The sequence below is a fragment of the Talpa europaea genome (assembly GCF_964194135.1).
Source record: "Talpa europaea genome assembly, chromosome: 12".
Classification (NCBI taxonomy): domain Eukaryota; kingdom Metazoa; phylum Chordata; class Mammalia; order Eulipotyphla; family Talpidae; genus Talpa; species Talpa europaea.
The window spans coordinates 92,085,777-92,099,950 of NC_140079.1; the positions used below are offsets into that span (position 1 = coordinate 92,085,777).

Genomic DNA, 14,174 nt, shown 5'->3' on the forward strand with positions numbered 1-14,174 from the left:
TCTGAACCAATCTGGCGCGCTCCAGCTGCCTGCCTGCACTCCTCCATGCTGAGCTTGGATTATTTCTCTTCGAACTGGATTCTGAGCGCGGCGTCTAGAGGACAGGTAGTGTGTCTACTGTGGCGGATTCCCAAGGGTGTGTTTCAGTGGACTGTTTTCACTACAAAGAAGAGAAGCCCAGTGACAGCTGTGGCTGATGGAGTGCCAGGCGCATGGCGTGTGGGAACGACCCAGGAAGATACCTTGGGACAGTGTTTCCGGCCAGCCTCACAGCTCCAGGAACAGCGCCCAAGGAGCATGTGACGACCACCTCTCCATCCACCTCGCATTTCACATCCCGAAATACAGGTTCTGTTTGAGACATTTCCATGTGACTTGGCCTGAGCTCCCCCGCAGCCCAGCACTGGCAGGTCTAAATGGCAGGAAGTCCTGACGTCGGAAAGTGAGTCCGCACCTCGTCAAGGAAACCCTCTCTTCCTCTCTGCTCCGTCATCAGTGTTGGCTTCGTCTGTGGTGGAAGGGTGGCCACAGCAATTCCAGGCAATGTGTTAAGACAGTAGAATGTGAGGTTGAAAATAACGTCGTGGTTCAAGGAAACTTCCAAAAGCCTCTCAAGAGAATCTTTTCAGTAACTTAGGGCCTAGCAACAGGTCACATAGGATGGGACTTGCCTTCTGGACTCAGTAGATCACTAGTGGCTTGAAAGTTACATCTGCTCAGAGGAAGGCTTCTTGGAGTCTGGTCCTGGAGCATTCTGACCAGAGGCTGGGCAGCTACGAAGCAAGATGCCAAGTCTCAGGACGGACTGGGCCTCGTCATTGAGCAGGGCTGTCTGCGGCAGTCTGTGGGTCATGGCGGGGGGCTTTACTCTGAGCTGCTGTTAGCTGGGCTTCTGTCCTTTGTAAATGACACCATGGCCTGAGCCCCCGCCCCTCAGACCCCATGTCCAGGGCTGCCCTCAGGTTGTCTGCGAGTCCTTTTGGTGCCATTTCCTGTGTTCTTTGGGCCCTGGCCTAATGTGTAACAGTTTGTCTCCACTGAGACATGGCAGTTTGGGGGTTTTTACTCAGGATCTGAGAGAAATGGACAGGGGAGGTTGGCGTAGAGCATGGCCAAGTTCTCTCGAATATTTCACAATTCTGTTTCTCAAACTTGGCTATTTCGTTTTAGGATTTCTCACCAATGACCCTCCCGTGACAAGGTGTGCCCTCACAGCTACCCTTATCCAGCTGTCCCCGAAGCCTCATGATTCTTACTGGCCCTGGGAACAATTTCTGCTCTGTCTCTGCCTTAGCTCACAGGCTCTGCGCTGAGGCCATCTTGCCATAACTAGACTGGCCCCTCAAAGTATTTGCCAAATAGACACAGTTCTCCCCCAAGAGAAGTTGTGTATTCAGCTCTACAACTTGGATATGTGATTGGCAGAATAATGCCAAACCCCATGCCCCCAAAAGGGGCCACATCATAATTAACCAGATTCTGTGAAGGTTAGGATACAAGATGAAAGGGAGTTTAAGGTCACAGAAGAAATTCAAGTTGCTAATCAGAATTAGGGACTTGAGAGTCAGTGTTGAAGAGACTCAGACTTGACAAGCAGTTGCTGGTTTTGAAGGAAGCAGCCACAAGCCAAAGAAGGCATTAGGCTTCCAGGAGCTGGAAAGGGCGTGAAAACCAATTCTCTAGAACATTCAAAACTTAACAGGGCCTCGCCAATGTGATTTTAACCCAGTTAGACCAGCTGGAAATCTTAACCATGCAGGGTGATAAACCTCGTTCAAGCCACTAAGTTTGTGGTAATTTGTTAAAGCAGCAAAAAAAAAAAAATGCAGGTCTCAGAAGTTTCCCTCTTTTTTACCTTATTTTCTAAAATTGTTGCTTGGATTTATTATTCCATAATGATAGTGGTCTTCATTCCATGTAGGCTATGGTCTTCAGACACTAGCAATTTGATTTAGTAACAAGCTGGAGAAAACTACAAAAGAACACACAGAAGCTAAGGCCCCGCCTCGGCCGGGGGAGCCAGGTGACAGGTGACCGAAGTCCCTTTGGCGTGAGGTTTCCCTGATCTTGTGTGAAATTCCAAGTTCAGGTTAACATAAAAGCATTTAGAATTTACTGACCTTGGCTTGGGAGCCAGTGGGCACCAGTAGAAGTGACTGCAAGGACCTAATTTGTGAATCTGCCAATTGTTTTTCATTGAAACAGTGTATAGTCAAAGTGATGTAGGAATTATTTAACAAATAATTTGATGACATAAAGGCTACTTGGAAAGAGCTAGGCGATACCACTGTGCTCCCTGAGTTTTATATGTTCTTAAAATAAATGTTTATAAACTCATGATTACACTGAATAGTTTGGGGCCAAGAATATGCTGTGGAATTTTGAATTTTCTGGCCAATTTAATAAGCACACATCCCACTCCCCAGCAACTCTGTTGAAAAAAACAGCAGGTCAGAATACTTTTCCTCCCCTTAACGGAATGAAAGATTTTAGCCCCTTTTCCTGTTTGAGATGAACTGAAAACCCCGATGGTGTCCCAGGGCAGAGATGAAATGTCACTGTGTCCAGGGAGACCTGAAGTACAATCGCTGAGGGCCCTTGTAATCTACAGCCGGGATGCACGGTCCTGAGCAGGGGCTTCTAGGCTGTGAATCACCAATCAGGCTCTTACCAATTGAAAGTCAATGTCGGTGGAAGCTCACCGGTGATAATAACATCCAGATTCCACCAAGCAGGGTAGAAAAGTTGGCAGAATAGCTGCTGCTTACAAGCAGGACGCACAGCAGACCAGGCGACGCATTGAGACGCACGCTCTTTCTTCTGGACGAACAAGTAATTAAATGAAGTCATGAGTATAATGTTCCTGCAGGAGGTTTATTCAGTCACAGACCCTTGCCACCAAAGCCATGGGGAGTCTCAGGTTTGACCTCACTTTCTCAGACTCGATCTATCCACAAAATCCAACCGAGAGTTGCTTTTGATAGCAAAATGAATTAACTGAGCCAGCTGCTTTTTAGACGTCTTCAAGGTGGTGTAGGCAGCATTCCATCCCATTCAATTCCACAGAGAGCGGCAACAGCTCTTTAAAAGGTTCCTTTTCCAAACAAAAACACCTTCCAGAAAAAAATTGCGGTTACCTGCATTCTTCAGCTCGTCTCTTGCTAAAGGCCCTCCTGATCTTCCCCAGGCTCACTGAGCCCCCGAAGCCCATGTGTGCAGAGACCCCGGGTGCTTGGCTGCTGGCTGAATGGGACAGCATGTCATGGCCCCGCGCTTCCACTGTCAGATCATCAGGGTAGAGGCCAAGACCTGACCCGGTCTGTACATGTATGAAAGTTACAAAAGGCAGAGCAGGTCTTGGGACTTCACACCACGGCCCTCCGGGTCAGGCCCTTGTTTGCAGGGGCAGCCTGAGGGCCAGCTCAGTCAGATGACCCATGTCTGGCTGTTTGCTTTGCCTCTTGATATATTCCAGCGTTTTCACCTAGGAGGAAAAAGAAAGATCCATCTCCTTTCTGATTCTTAAATCTCTCAATCTCAGAGCCCCAAACTGGCATTGAATCTTTGAAGGTTAAAAGGGGGAGGGAGGGGAAGGGACCAGCAAACTCTAAAATAAAACTTAGATTACCACTTGCCCTTAAAAAAATCAGATCTGGGTGTGATCAGTAATGACCGATGTTTTTATATGTGTGGTTTTCATTCAGAGGGAATAAACTTAATGCTACGCTTAAGGACACAAAGTCACCATGTGAAATCACATGGAAAGTCCCCATGTGGAAATCCGGGGCCCAGGGCTTTTCTAGAAGGGGAGACTGAGGCTAGGGCCCTGGAGCTGTGTGTACGGCCGGCTGCACTCTGGCTGGTGGGCTTGAGCTGCTCACCAGGACCCCTATGCCTGGCGGGCTTGTCGAGGCTCCCCCCTTCTACCCCCAAGCCTCACCATGGCCCTGGTGTCTGCACAGCCGTGCCTCTGCGCCAGGTGCCACAGGTTGACGGAGAGCTGGTTGAGCCTGTTGTTGCGCAGGTCCCCGTGGGCCAAGATGCTGTTAAAGAAGGAAAGGCCCAGCGAGCTCTGGCGTTTCAGGGCCTAAAATCAAAAAGGAAGTGACGTTAGGTTAGCAGGGGCTGGGGCAGGTCACGCCAGTTCATGGGCTGAGAGACTGGATAAGATGACACACTTCTCTGGGGACCTGTGGCCTCCAGCTGGCCTCCCATGTGGGCACCACTCATGAAGCAGAAGCAAATGAGACTCCATGAGATTCCCACACTCAGGGGAGTCGAGGCATGAACCCTAACCAGCATGCAACCCCCGTCTTTAATGCAAGTACTACTGAACACCAAAAGGCTTGTGTCCTTAAAGGTTGTGTCCTTAAGCCTCTCGGAGCTGTCACTGTTCCTGAGCCTGTAATAAAGGTCCATCAATGGCTCCCACGAATGACCCCCCTGATGCCCACACCCTGCTTTCCCAGGAACCATCCTTCACGCACAGCAGATGTTTCCTTTCGTTCAATAATCTGATAGGGGAGGTAGGTACCCAACCAAGAAAAGTAACCACAATGTCAGGGGAGACCAAACGTGAACCCCAGCTTTGAAAACGGTGAAGACCAAAGAGAAGAGCCACACCCCTCAAATCCAGCAACAGGCCCAGGAGGAAGGATCCACATTCCCGAAAGCACACAAGCACCTGGACAAGCCAAGTCAACAGGTGGGCCTGTTTCAGGGAGTCCTGGGGCAGATCAGTCAGGCGTTTGTGAACTGAGAGGAGGTCCCAGGCCCCGCTGGGTGCTCCCCGCCGGCACCACAGAACCTCAGTGCGGCAGGAGCCTCATTCTCACCGGCACCAAGGGGCAGCTTCACGTGAGCTGGGTGAGGGAGGCTGAGTGCAAGGCAGGCACTTGTCCCCTCCAAAGCGAGCTGCTTCAGCAACACCCTGGACCAGGTGGCCGCTGCACCAAGTACATACAGCACGACCGCACACACGTGGCTGCGCCATGCCACCCCCAGGCTGCGGGCACTGGCGTGGCACAGGCTACCTGGCTGGTGACCAGCTGCTTTGGGTTCCTTTGTCTGATCAGACAGAGCAGTTCTGTCCCCATCGGAAACCTGGGCAGAGGCCGCCATTCAGTGATCTGCTCGCCTGGGAGGACAGGAGGGCCCATTGCCAGCTCAGCTCTAGAGAGCCAAGGCCAGAAGAAATGCAATTTCAGTCCAGTTAAGAGTCTTCCCCTTGAAGTGGAGAGATGTTGAAAATGATATCTCACTGGCTGTTTTTTCCTCCTGTTCAGTATCTTCTCAGTGAGCTTTATCCCCTGAGAAGCTCTGTGCCCCAAGAAGCCCACTGCAGACTCACTGCTGGCGGCAGGACTGAGGGTGAGAAGGCACACGGTGGCCAATGAAGCGAAGACCCAGGAAACCATGAACACGTGATGAGAACCAATCAGGGCCTCTAGCTCCCCCACCCCGGCCCTCCGAGCCTCCGGAAGATTTAAATAGAAAAGAGAGTCTCTTCATTCTTTTCCTCTGAGAACTGTCATTTCCAGGAAGTTCTAAAGGGTCTGGCAAGGTTCCCAGCCTCACCACACCCAAACAAACATCTTTATAAAGCTTGTGATTTGAACAGGGTTGGCTCCTACCAGGGGCATTTAGAAGACGATTTTGGGAGCAGGGGTGCTGCCAGCGCAGAGAGGTGAGCCTCCAGGACTGGCAGTGGGGTTTCCATAAAGCAGGAAGCTTCCTCCACACGGGGTGGAGAGAAATCTGACCGCCCTCATCACCAACCCCAGGGGCTCCCATCTTCAGGGCCCCTCAGGGGTACCATCTCCAGAGCCCCCCCGCCGAATCTCACCTCGCAATGTCAAATGAAGGATGGCCTGTTCCGCTCCAGCCACACTGCCCCCCGCGGCTTTCTAATAAATGTGCATCTATGCACAGACATTTTCAGGGAACGTCTCTGGCATTTATGCACGTGGAAATGTTCTGGGGGAACACCCCAGCTTTGCTTTTCCTTCAGAATTCTGTTTCAGAGTCCTTATCACCATCAACACCCTGTGCCCCAAGAGCAAGAGGCACAAATGGTAAATATAGTTCCATGTGACACAGTTCTTGGCTTTGTTTTTAATGGTGAGTTTGGGGGTTCTAAGCCTGATCATTTATGCTCTGATGAGACTTAGCCTGTTGCATGAGAGAAGAAATGTGTTTTCAAACCACTCAGCACATTGTTTTTGGGTGCGCGTGTGAATCCCCTGGCCCTGCTCTAAGATACCCCTGGGCTAGAAGCTAGAGCAGCGATGATGGTTTTAAGAATCAAGGAAAGAAGTTAAGAATTTTCCATGGCAGGGGTAGCAGAAGGGCATGAATTAGTGCAAAAGTGCAAGCTGGAGGAGAAGGCTCGAGTCTCTTGGAGAGCAGAGGGGCAGAAGGCTCCTCCTGAAAACCTCTGGGTGGAGACAAGGAAAGCTGCGTGGAGCCCTCATGAGGTTGCCCACATTTGAAAAAGGGCTTTCGGCTCCGGGTGGAAGTTGCCTCTTTTAACCCCCACTGGATTGATAACCAGCCAAGTGCTCCCCTCATACTAACTTCTCCAGAGTTCTGGGACCTGCAGTCCTGCACCCAGAGGGGTCCCCAGGGTGGGCAGGACACACCCACACATTTGCCCTCCATAGAGAGGGCCCGGGGCTCTGGTCTGTCTCTGCCCTTTGGACAGCTAACCCTAAGATGGCCCTCCGGGCAGTGTCCCTGTTCTTAGCAGAGGCCTCTGGGGATGGAGTCCAGGGAAAATCCCACTCTTCTGCACTTGCTTGAATACCTCGGGGTGACAGGCAACCCCAGATGTACGTGGATGCCTTGCACATGTACACTGACAGCTAGAACATATTCTGGCTTTTTGGTGGGTGGGGTGGGGAGGAAAGATAAGGAACAAGGTGGCATTTTATACAGTCATGAGAACACACAAGCGTTAAATTTAAAGTCCATTTGCTCTTTCCTTGTCTCCCACAGGGTTTGGTGGGATAGGGGACAGGGAGGCATAAAAGTAAAGCCCAGGAATACAGGGAATCCAGTCAGGGGAAGGAAAGGTGCAGAGGCTCAGGAAGGAAGGGGAACGCTAGCAAGGCTCTGGAAACAGCAGATCCTAACAGCCTTGGGTTCGGGAAAGGGAATTGAGGCGAGCACCGGGAGCGCCAACACATCTGCCAGCGTGAGCTCAGGAACCAGCTGTCGGTGGGAATAAGAAAATCGAAATGCCCCATTTCCAGCAGGCAGCTCGCAGCAGTGAAGAGTAAGACCCAGAGCGGGCGGGGCACCCGCTGACCCAGGGGTGGGCAGGAGAGGGCAGACACCCCCTCTGGCTCCTGAGGCGCAGCCCCCATAGGCACACAGCACAGGAGAAGATTCCACGCTCAACAGCCAAACCCTCTCTGCCAACCCTGAGGCAGGACCTCCAACAGGGTCCCTGACGGGGATCCACCTGTCACCACAGGCCTGGGCCGAAGCTACAGAAAAGGAGACCATGGCCCACGTGACCAGGAAGGGGCCTGGGTAGTTATTTAGCTCATACTACATGGACATCCTATCGGCATCAGTCACTCAGCTAGTCATACGGAGAATACGGGAAAACTGAAAAGGTGAAAGAGGCAACAGCTGATCAAGGTGTTTTTCAGTGAAGAGCACGGGTCCCGGGAGCTTGCCACAGCTGACGCGCACACCCTGGACATCTCAGAATGTGATCCAGGGGTGCAGGGACAAAGGGGGGCAGGGGGCGTGGTGCAGGAGGACGGGGCTACTGGAGACCAGTCAGAGAAGGCCTCTGGAGGGGGAATGTGAGCCGGGACCTGAGTAACGGGAGAGGCCGGGCAAACTCTGGGGGAGGAGGGCGCAGAAGGCGCAAGGCCCAGGGCACTTGGTGAACTGTCGGCACATACACAGGTTACTCACAGGAGTTTCCTTCCAGAGTGAACCAGGGTCCAACCACCCCGAGACTCGAGCACTCAGGAGCGAGCACGGCAGAGGGGACGGGCAGAGGGACCCACCTCGTCCTTGGCCAGGGTTTTCAGGTGCTCCAGGATCTGAGCCATCACCGTCTCACACAGCTTGTTGTTTTCAGTCAGGAACTTGGAATCTCCCCCATAGAGGCTATCGTTGGAGTCGACTGATGGAATAAAGCAGAACACAGCAGTGAGACCTTCCCAGGCTTTCCCAGGAAATAACACAGGCAAATGGAAATGGCAGAAATTTCCCAGAGGGCTTGGGGCCTGGGGACTCACAGAGAAAACACCTGATCTTCTGGATGGTCTGAGCCAGGGACCAGGGGTGTGGCACTATGTTCCCCTCCAGCCCATGTGATGCATCTGTAGCTACGTCCACATCAGCACATACAGATGTGCACGTCAGCTGAAATGGGGGACCAGAATTTCATTGTATGATGGGCCCTCCTGTGGACACTACAGTTTTTTAAAGATTTATTTATTTATTTATACAAGAACCAGGGTACAGGCCAGACTTGCAGGCAGGTGAGAGGATTCACCAGAGACACAGCAGGGAACAGAACAGGCAGGCTGACAAAATACACTGCTGAGGGGAGCAGCAGGCGAGACAGGAGAGGTCTGCTGTGCCATGTGGGACCCTCGCCAGCTGGCCGGGATTGAACCGTGCTGCAGAGGCTGTAGACAGCGTCACAGCACGGCGCTCTACCACCTGCACCACCAGGGGAGGCCCTCCAGTTGCTTTCTTTTGAGGGGAGCAGGGGGCAGCCTGCTGCAAAGTCTTAATGAAACCACCAGCTCTGCCTGCAGAGTCCTTTGTTAGCTGATTCCCCCAGGCCAAAGCCCCAAACCACAACTCACCCTAGCAGAGCAGTCACTTCGACCAGGGGTAAGCACGTGTACGCCCTCAGAGGAGCCTACACCGCTGCACAGGAAGCCCCCCAGAACCCACAGGCTGAGGGGTGCACAGTGGCATCCTGTTGCTGGGTCTGCTCTGGGGGAGGCCTGAACAAGGGCCCTCCCCAGACGGTGACATGTGATATAGCAGGGGCCACGTGGCGAGGGTGCACTGAGCACGCCAGTTGTCTGCACAGGGCGCTAATCCAGTCTGTGCTTTCAGGACTTCTTTAATAAACCAGGTTCACTTTGGCTTATCTGCTGGAATGTAATTTGTTCTGCTTTTCTTGGCCCAACTGAAGAGCATTCATCACTGTCCCAATCTGAGGAACGAGTGAGGAGGAAACGGCCTTGCCTCGTGGGTACGCAGCATTCCAGAGAGGATATGAAGAGAACACAGTCAGGCTTGTGAGACTGTGTGACGCCAGCAAGTGGCAACACCACAAGCGCGGGACCAAGGGCCTGTGGTTTGGTTTGCGGGCAGCTGAGAGCCACGGCTGGCAGTGCCACCGTGGTGCCCCCCACGAACCGTCCATCAGCACCAGCACAGAAGTAGCCTGGAGCTGCTGGCAGCAAGCTATAGAGTCAGGGGACCCTGGCCTCAAAGACCATGACAAGTCAAGTCCCTGTGCAGGGGTGGTCCCTGAGCTTTGAAGAAAGTGACCCATCGGGGTCACTAATGGGAAAATTGCAAATACATCATTGGTCACAGCATCAAAAATACAGTTACCTGGACTATAATTACATGAAAAAAATAATTCAACTTCAATAGTAATTAGAGAACAGGAAACTAAAAGCAGATTTTTTTCTAAATCACCTATCAGATTAGCAAAGGGAAAAAAGAAAAGTAATACCCAGTTTAGATTAGATCTGGAAAAACTATTGCTGTATCATAGAAAAGTCTTAAAATTTTTCCACTTTGCACCATGATCCGATGGCTATCATTTAAAAGCAAAACAAACAAAAACCCAAAATAACAAGTATTGTCCAGGATGTAGAGAAATTAGAAGCTTTGTGCATTGCTGGTGGAAATATAAAATGGTGCAGCTGCTGTGGAAAAGTTTGGTGGTTCCTCAAAAAGTTAAACACAGAATGATTATATGATCCATCCAGCAATTCCAATGCTAGGTGTATGCCCAAAGGGATAAAAAGGAGAGATTCAAACAGATACTTGCACATGAATGTTCATAGCAGCCAAAGGTTGGAAACAATCCAAGCCCCCGCTGACGAATGAGTAGGTAAATAAAATGTAGTATGTCCATACACTGGAAGATTATTAAGTCATGAAAAAGAGTAAGACTAATACATGTTACAACATGGATGAATCCTGAAAGCATTCTGGTAAGTAAAATATGCCAGACACAATAGGAGAAATACTGTTTGAATCCACTACATGGAGTACCTGCAATAGGCAGATTCATAGGAGCAGAAAGAAGAATAAAGGCTGCTAGAAGTTGGCACAAGTAAGAGAAATGAGGAGTTATTGCTTACTGGGTGCAAAGTTTCTTTGGGGTGATGAAAAAGTTCTGGAAATAGTAGCGATGATAGTACAACATTGTATTTCATGAATATATAGAATATACATTCTTAGAACGGAAAAAGTCCAGATCTTTGACCTTGGAAAACCACTCCACAGGATTCACCCTAAGATAAAAACCCAAGTGCATCATGGGTGTGATGTTTGCTATTCCCTTATAAACTATGCTCGCTGATATTCAACATCTGATCATTACAAATGGCTGTTTGTAATGGTGAGATGAGAAGCAATATAAATGCCCTTCAATAGAGCTTTCATTAAATGCTCTGTGGTAGAGCTTAAATAAAATACCATGAAGACAATCAAAGTATATGATCTATAATCACAAACTTTGCATGCTACACTGTGCTACTGTTACAACGATTACTAAAAGGTAAAAACACAACAGAAACAGTACACATAGCAGAGCCTTGGAGATATAGCACCTGTTTATCTCCCAATTTAAAATTTCCTAAGAACCCAGTTTTTTATTCAAAAACGAGACTTAATTATTTTATATGTTTCCTATAAGCTGTCTTGAATCTTTTCGAAGAATGAGGCCAGTGTAAGCCTTTAGTCATTGATTAACTGATAAAACGAGACACAGGACTGTATGCTGAATGTCAGGAGGGAGGTCTGGGTCCTAAAAGCCAGCATGGGATGGCGAGATTTTGGCTAACTCTTAAAGGCTGAATTTACTCAAGAGAATGGAAAAAGGGGAACAGGAGAGGGGAGATGACTTTCCTTGCTAGCACTTGGTGGTGAGAGGGAAAACAGTGTATTTGGGAATTAGGGGGTTAGCCAGGCCCCAGTACAGAGCAGGCTGGAGAATCCAGACATGGCTCTCAAGAGGGGGAAGAAATGATATGCCTGGCAAATGGCCACTAAAAATAGCCCACCATCTCCGCATCTGTCTGGCCCTGGGGTCACCACCCCAAGTGCTTCAACGGCCTGGCAGGTGATGCGCAGCAAGGGGGCTACACTGGCTTCTCAGCAGCCTCCTGGGCTGTGCTTTTCCAAGCAGATACGCTTTATCTGCATATTAAGCACATAAGCAGCCAGTGTACAGCAACAGCCTTCCCTTCCGGCTCAGACAGGCTCACCACAAGCTTGCTCATGCTCTCACCAGCTCGCATGGAAGCACTGAGTGACTGCTCCAGGTAATTTCAGAACATTCTCTTCTTATTAATCTGGACATCAAGAAGCTAAGTCATCCTTCCTAAATGCAAAAATTTCCTTAAGCACTGTTTTTTAGAAGTCTTAACTTGTGTCAACATGGTCTAAAAGGCAGCTTAGAATTACAAAGGGATGAGGAAAATGGAGCTCCATTGCCTGAAGGCATCTCAGGCCTCCTGGGTCTCTCTCCCACCAAGACAATTGTCAGGTCACAATGGTGCATCCAAAGTAAACACAGCTGGGCCAAGAAGAAGGAAAAGAAAACCCTTCCTGTTTTCATCTCTAGCTAGACCCCACCTAGCAAACGCAGCCTTGCTGCCTCTGCCAGCTCCCTGGCTCTGAAGCCTGGCTCCAACGGCTGCCCTGGCTGCATGGTTACAAGAGGGTTCACTGATCCAGTCTGAGAAGAGGAGAGAGAAGGGCAGGAGAGAAGTGAGGGCCTGCAGAGAGACAGAGCCCATCGTGTAGAGACCCGTTCCCATGTCAAAAGTTTCTCTACTCTTCAGGGCCCTCAAAGGGCACTTCTCAAAAAAGTAAAAGTGCTCACCAGAGGAATGCAAATAAGACTCATTGCAAGAGCCAAAAGGAAAAAGTGACCACACCAAGGGAACAAATGGAATCATCATTCTGGTTGGAGGGAGTGTCAACTGAGCTAACCATCTTGAAAAAAGTGAAGGCAGTATAGACCAAATGCCATCACAAGCAAATTCCATGAGTCAGCAATTTCACCCCAGGAATATATGCAATAGAAATGTACACCAAGAAACATGTACAAGAATATGCACAGCAGTGCTACTCATAAAGTTTAGAACAAGAAGTGGAAAACAGCAAATGTTCATCCATGGGGGAATGAATGAACTCTGTTATACAGTCAATTGTGACTTCGTGACAGGTCAATGTTCTGAGAAATGCTTTTTGCCTTATGAGGTGCATGACTACATCATACAGGGGAATACTATACAACAGTGCAAAAGGATGAGCCATGACTACAAACAGCATAGGTAAATCGCAATGATATAATGATGAGAGAAGCCAGACACCAAAGAATGTTTGCTAAACAATTCCATTTATATCAAGTCAAAACCTAGCAAAGGAATTTGTAATGCTGAAAGTCAGGAGAGCAATAAACCTTGAGAGAGGAAAGTGGTGGTGCAGACAGGAAGGAGGTATGTGGGGGACTGCTGGGGAACTAGTAATCCTTGTGTGTGTGATGCACACCACAGTTCCAGCTGTCAATTCTACTTCTTTCACTAACTGGCCACCAGTTTTTGAGTAAACCATGTCATCTCTCTGAGTCTCCCTTGCTTTTATGTAAAACAGGGATACAAACACATGTCCTTATCACAATGCTAAAAGAATATTGCAAAAAAGGCCCGTAGTCTAGTACTGTACCTGGCACACAGAAGGAGTCAACATCGACGTGAACCAGCCTCCCTAAATTACATCTTTACCATCAGCCCTAAGTCCCTGCTAGAGAAAGCTTTGAGAGTTAGGACAGAAGGCCATCCCTTAGCACAGCCTATTAGCCCCCTGAATTTCCAGGCATATAGGCTGCTTAAACCCTAAAGTACACAATTACTGGTTAAAGTACTCTTACCAATAGGGCCATTTTTTGCTAAGCAAAAACTGGGATGGCCTAATAAGCAGGAAGAGATTCAGACTCAGCAGCCAGAGGTATGGAATATGGACTGTCCCGCATTACTTCTAGGACATGAGGCAGCTGCTCCCAAAGTTGAAGCAGCAAGTTCAAAATGGCTGGTCAGAGGAGGAGGAGGAAGACACGTCCTTCCTCCAAAGTCTCTGGCCTATGGCTCACTGAGCCTCGCCATGGCCTGAGGAACTGGGTGAAATCACCCAGATGAGAGTCCTACCTGGGCCGCCCACAGGAGCAGGCCTGGGAGGAGGCTCACGCATGCACATGTTTCCCCGCTGCCCCAGGTTCCCGAGTGGCGCCTCAGAGAACGCTGATCTGAAAGACAGCTTCTCGTGTCAAAATGACCCCAGATGCTTATAAGTAAGACACATTCTCAGGTCTCTTCCTGGGGATTTCTTGTGACAAGGAAGTAGACACAAGGGTCGAGGCAGGGGGGCTGGGAGGCAACCGAGCCCACCAGCTCCCCTCAAATCCCCCCTCTCTCTCTGTGTCTCTCTGTCTCCCGAAGAGGAGCACAGTGTGGCGCTACCTTTGTCAATGTGGTAGAGATAGGTCTCCTGGCTCATGGCGGACAGGAGGTGCAGGACGCAGGTGTAGATGCGGATTTTATCATCGCCGTTGTCCTCCCAGGTATAGTCCTGGATCACATTGAGGAGTTCTCGAACAAGGAACAGGACCCCGTGCTCAGGATGATCCTAGTGGAAAGCCAAAAAAAGGATAAACAATGGTAGATTATGAAGCAGAAGAAAAAAATGGAGGGGGGAGAAAAATCAAGATAGAAACCCAGGTCCCTCCCTTTAGCAGCTGCAGGGAAGTCAAGTGCCAGCTACTTTACAAAAGAGCAAAGCCCACTCATGAGCCCCGTTAAACAATACAGAGAAAACCGACAAAATGCTGCTCATCCCACTCAGCACGCAGCTCCCGCCTGGGCAGACAAGCATTGAGATCCTCC

The 14,174-nt window shown here is 49.7% G+C and overlaps 1 protein-coding gene across 1 annotated transcript in view; it reads right to left on the reverse strand.

Annotated features, from left to right (window-relative positions):
* Positions 1–3,385: 3,385 nt before the first annotated feature.
* Positions 3,386–14,174, reverse strand: part of VPS35L (VPS35 endosomal protein sorting factor like) — a gene marked incomplete at both ends in the record, with an annotated part of 95,763 nt that continues 84,974 nt past the window's right edge. The window contains 4 exons of the mRNA XM_084250228.1: positions 3,386–3,484; positions 3,941–4,087; positions 8,028–8,146; positions 13,752–13,917. Coding sequence (XP_084106354.1) covers positions 3,386–3,484; positions 3,941–4,087; positions 8,028–8,146; positions 13,752–13,917 — 531 coding nt within the window. The remainder of the gene's footprint in view (positions 3,485–3,940; positions 4,088–8,027; positions 8,147–13,751; positions 13,918–14,174) is intronic.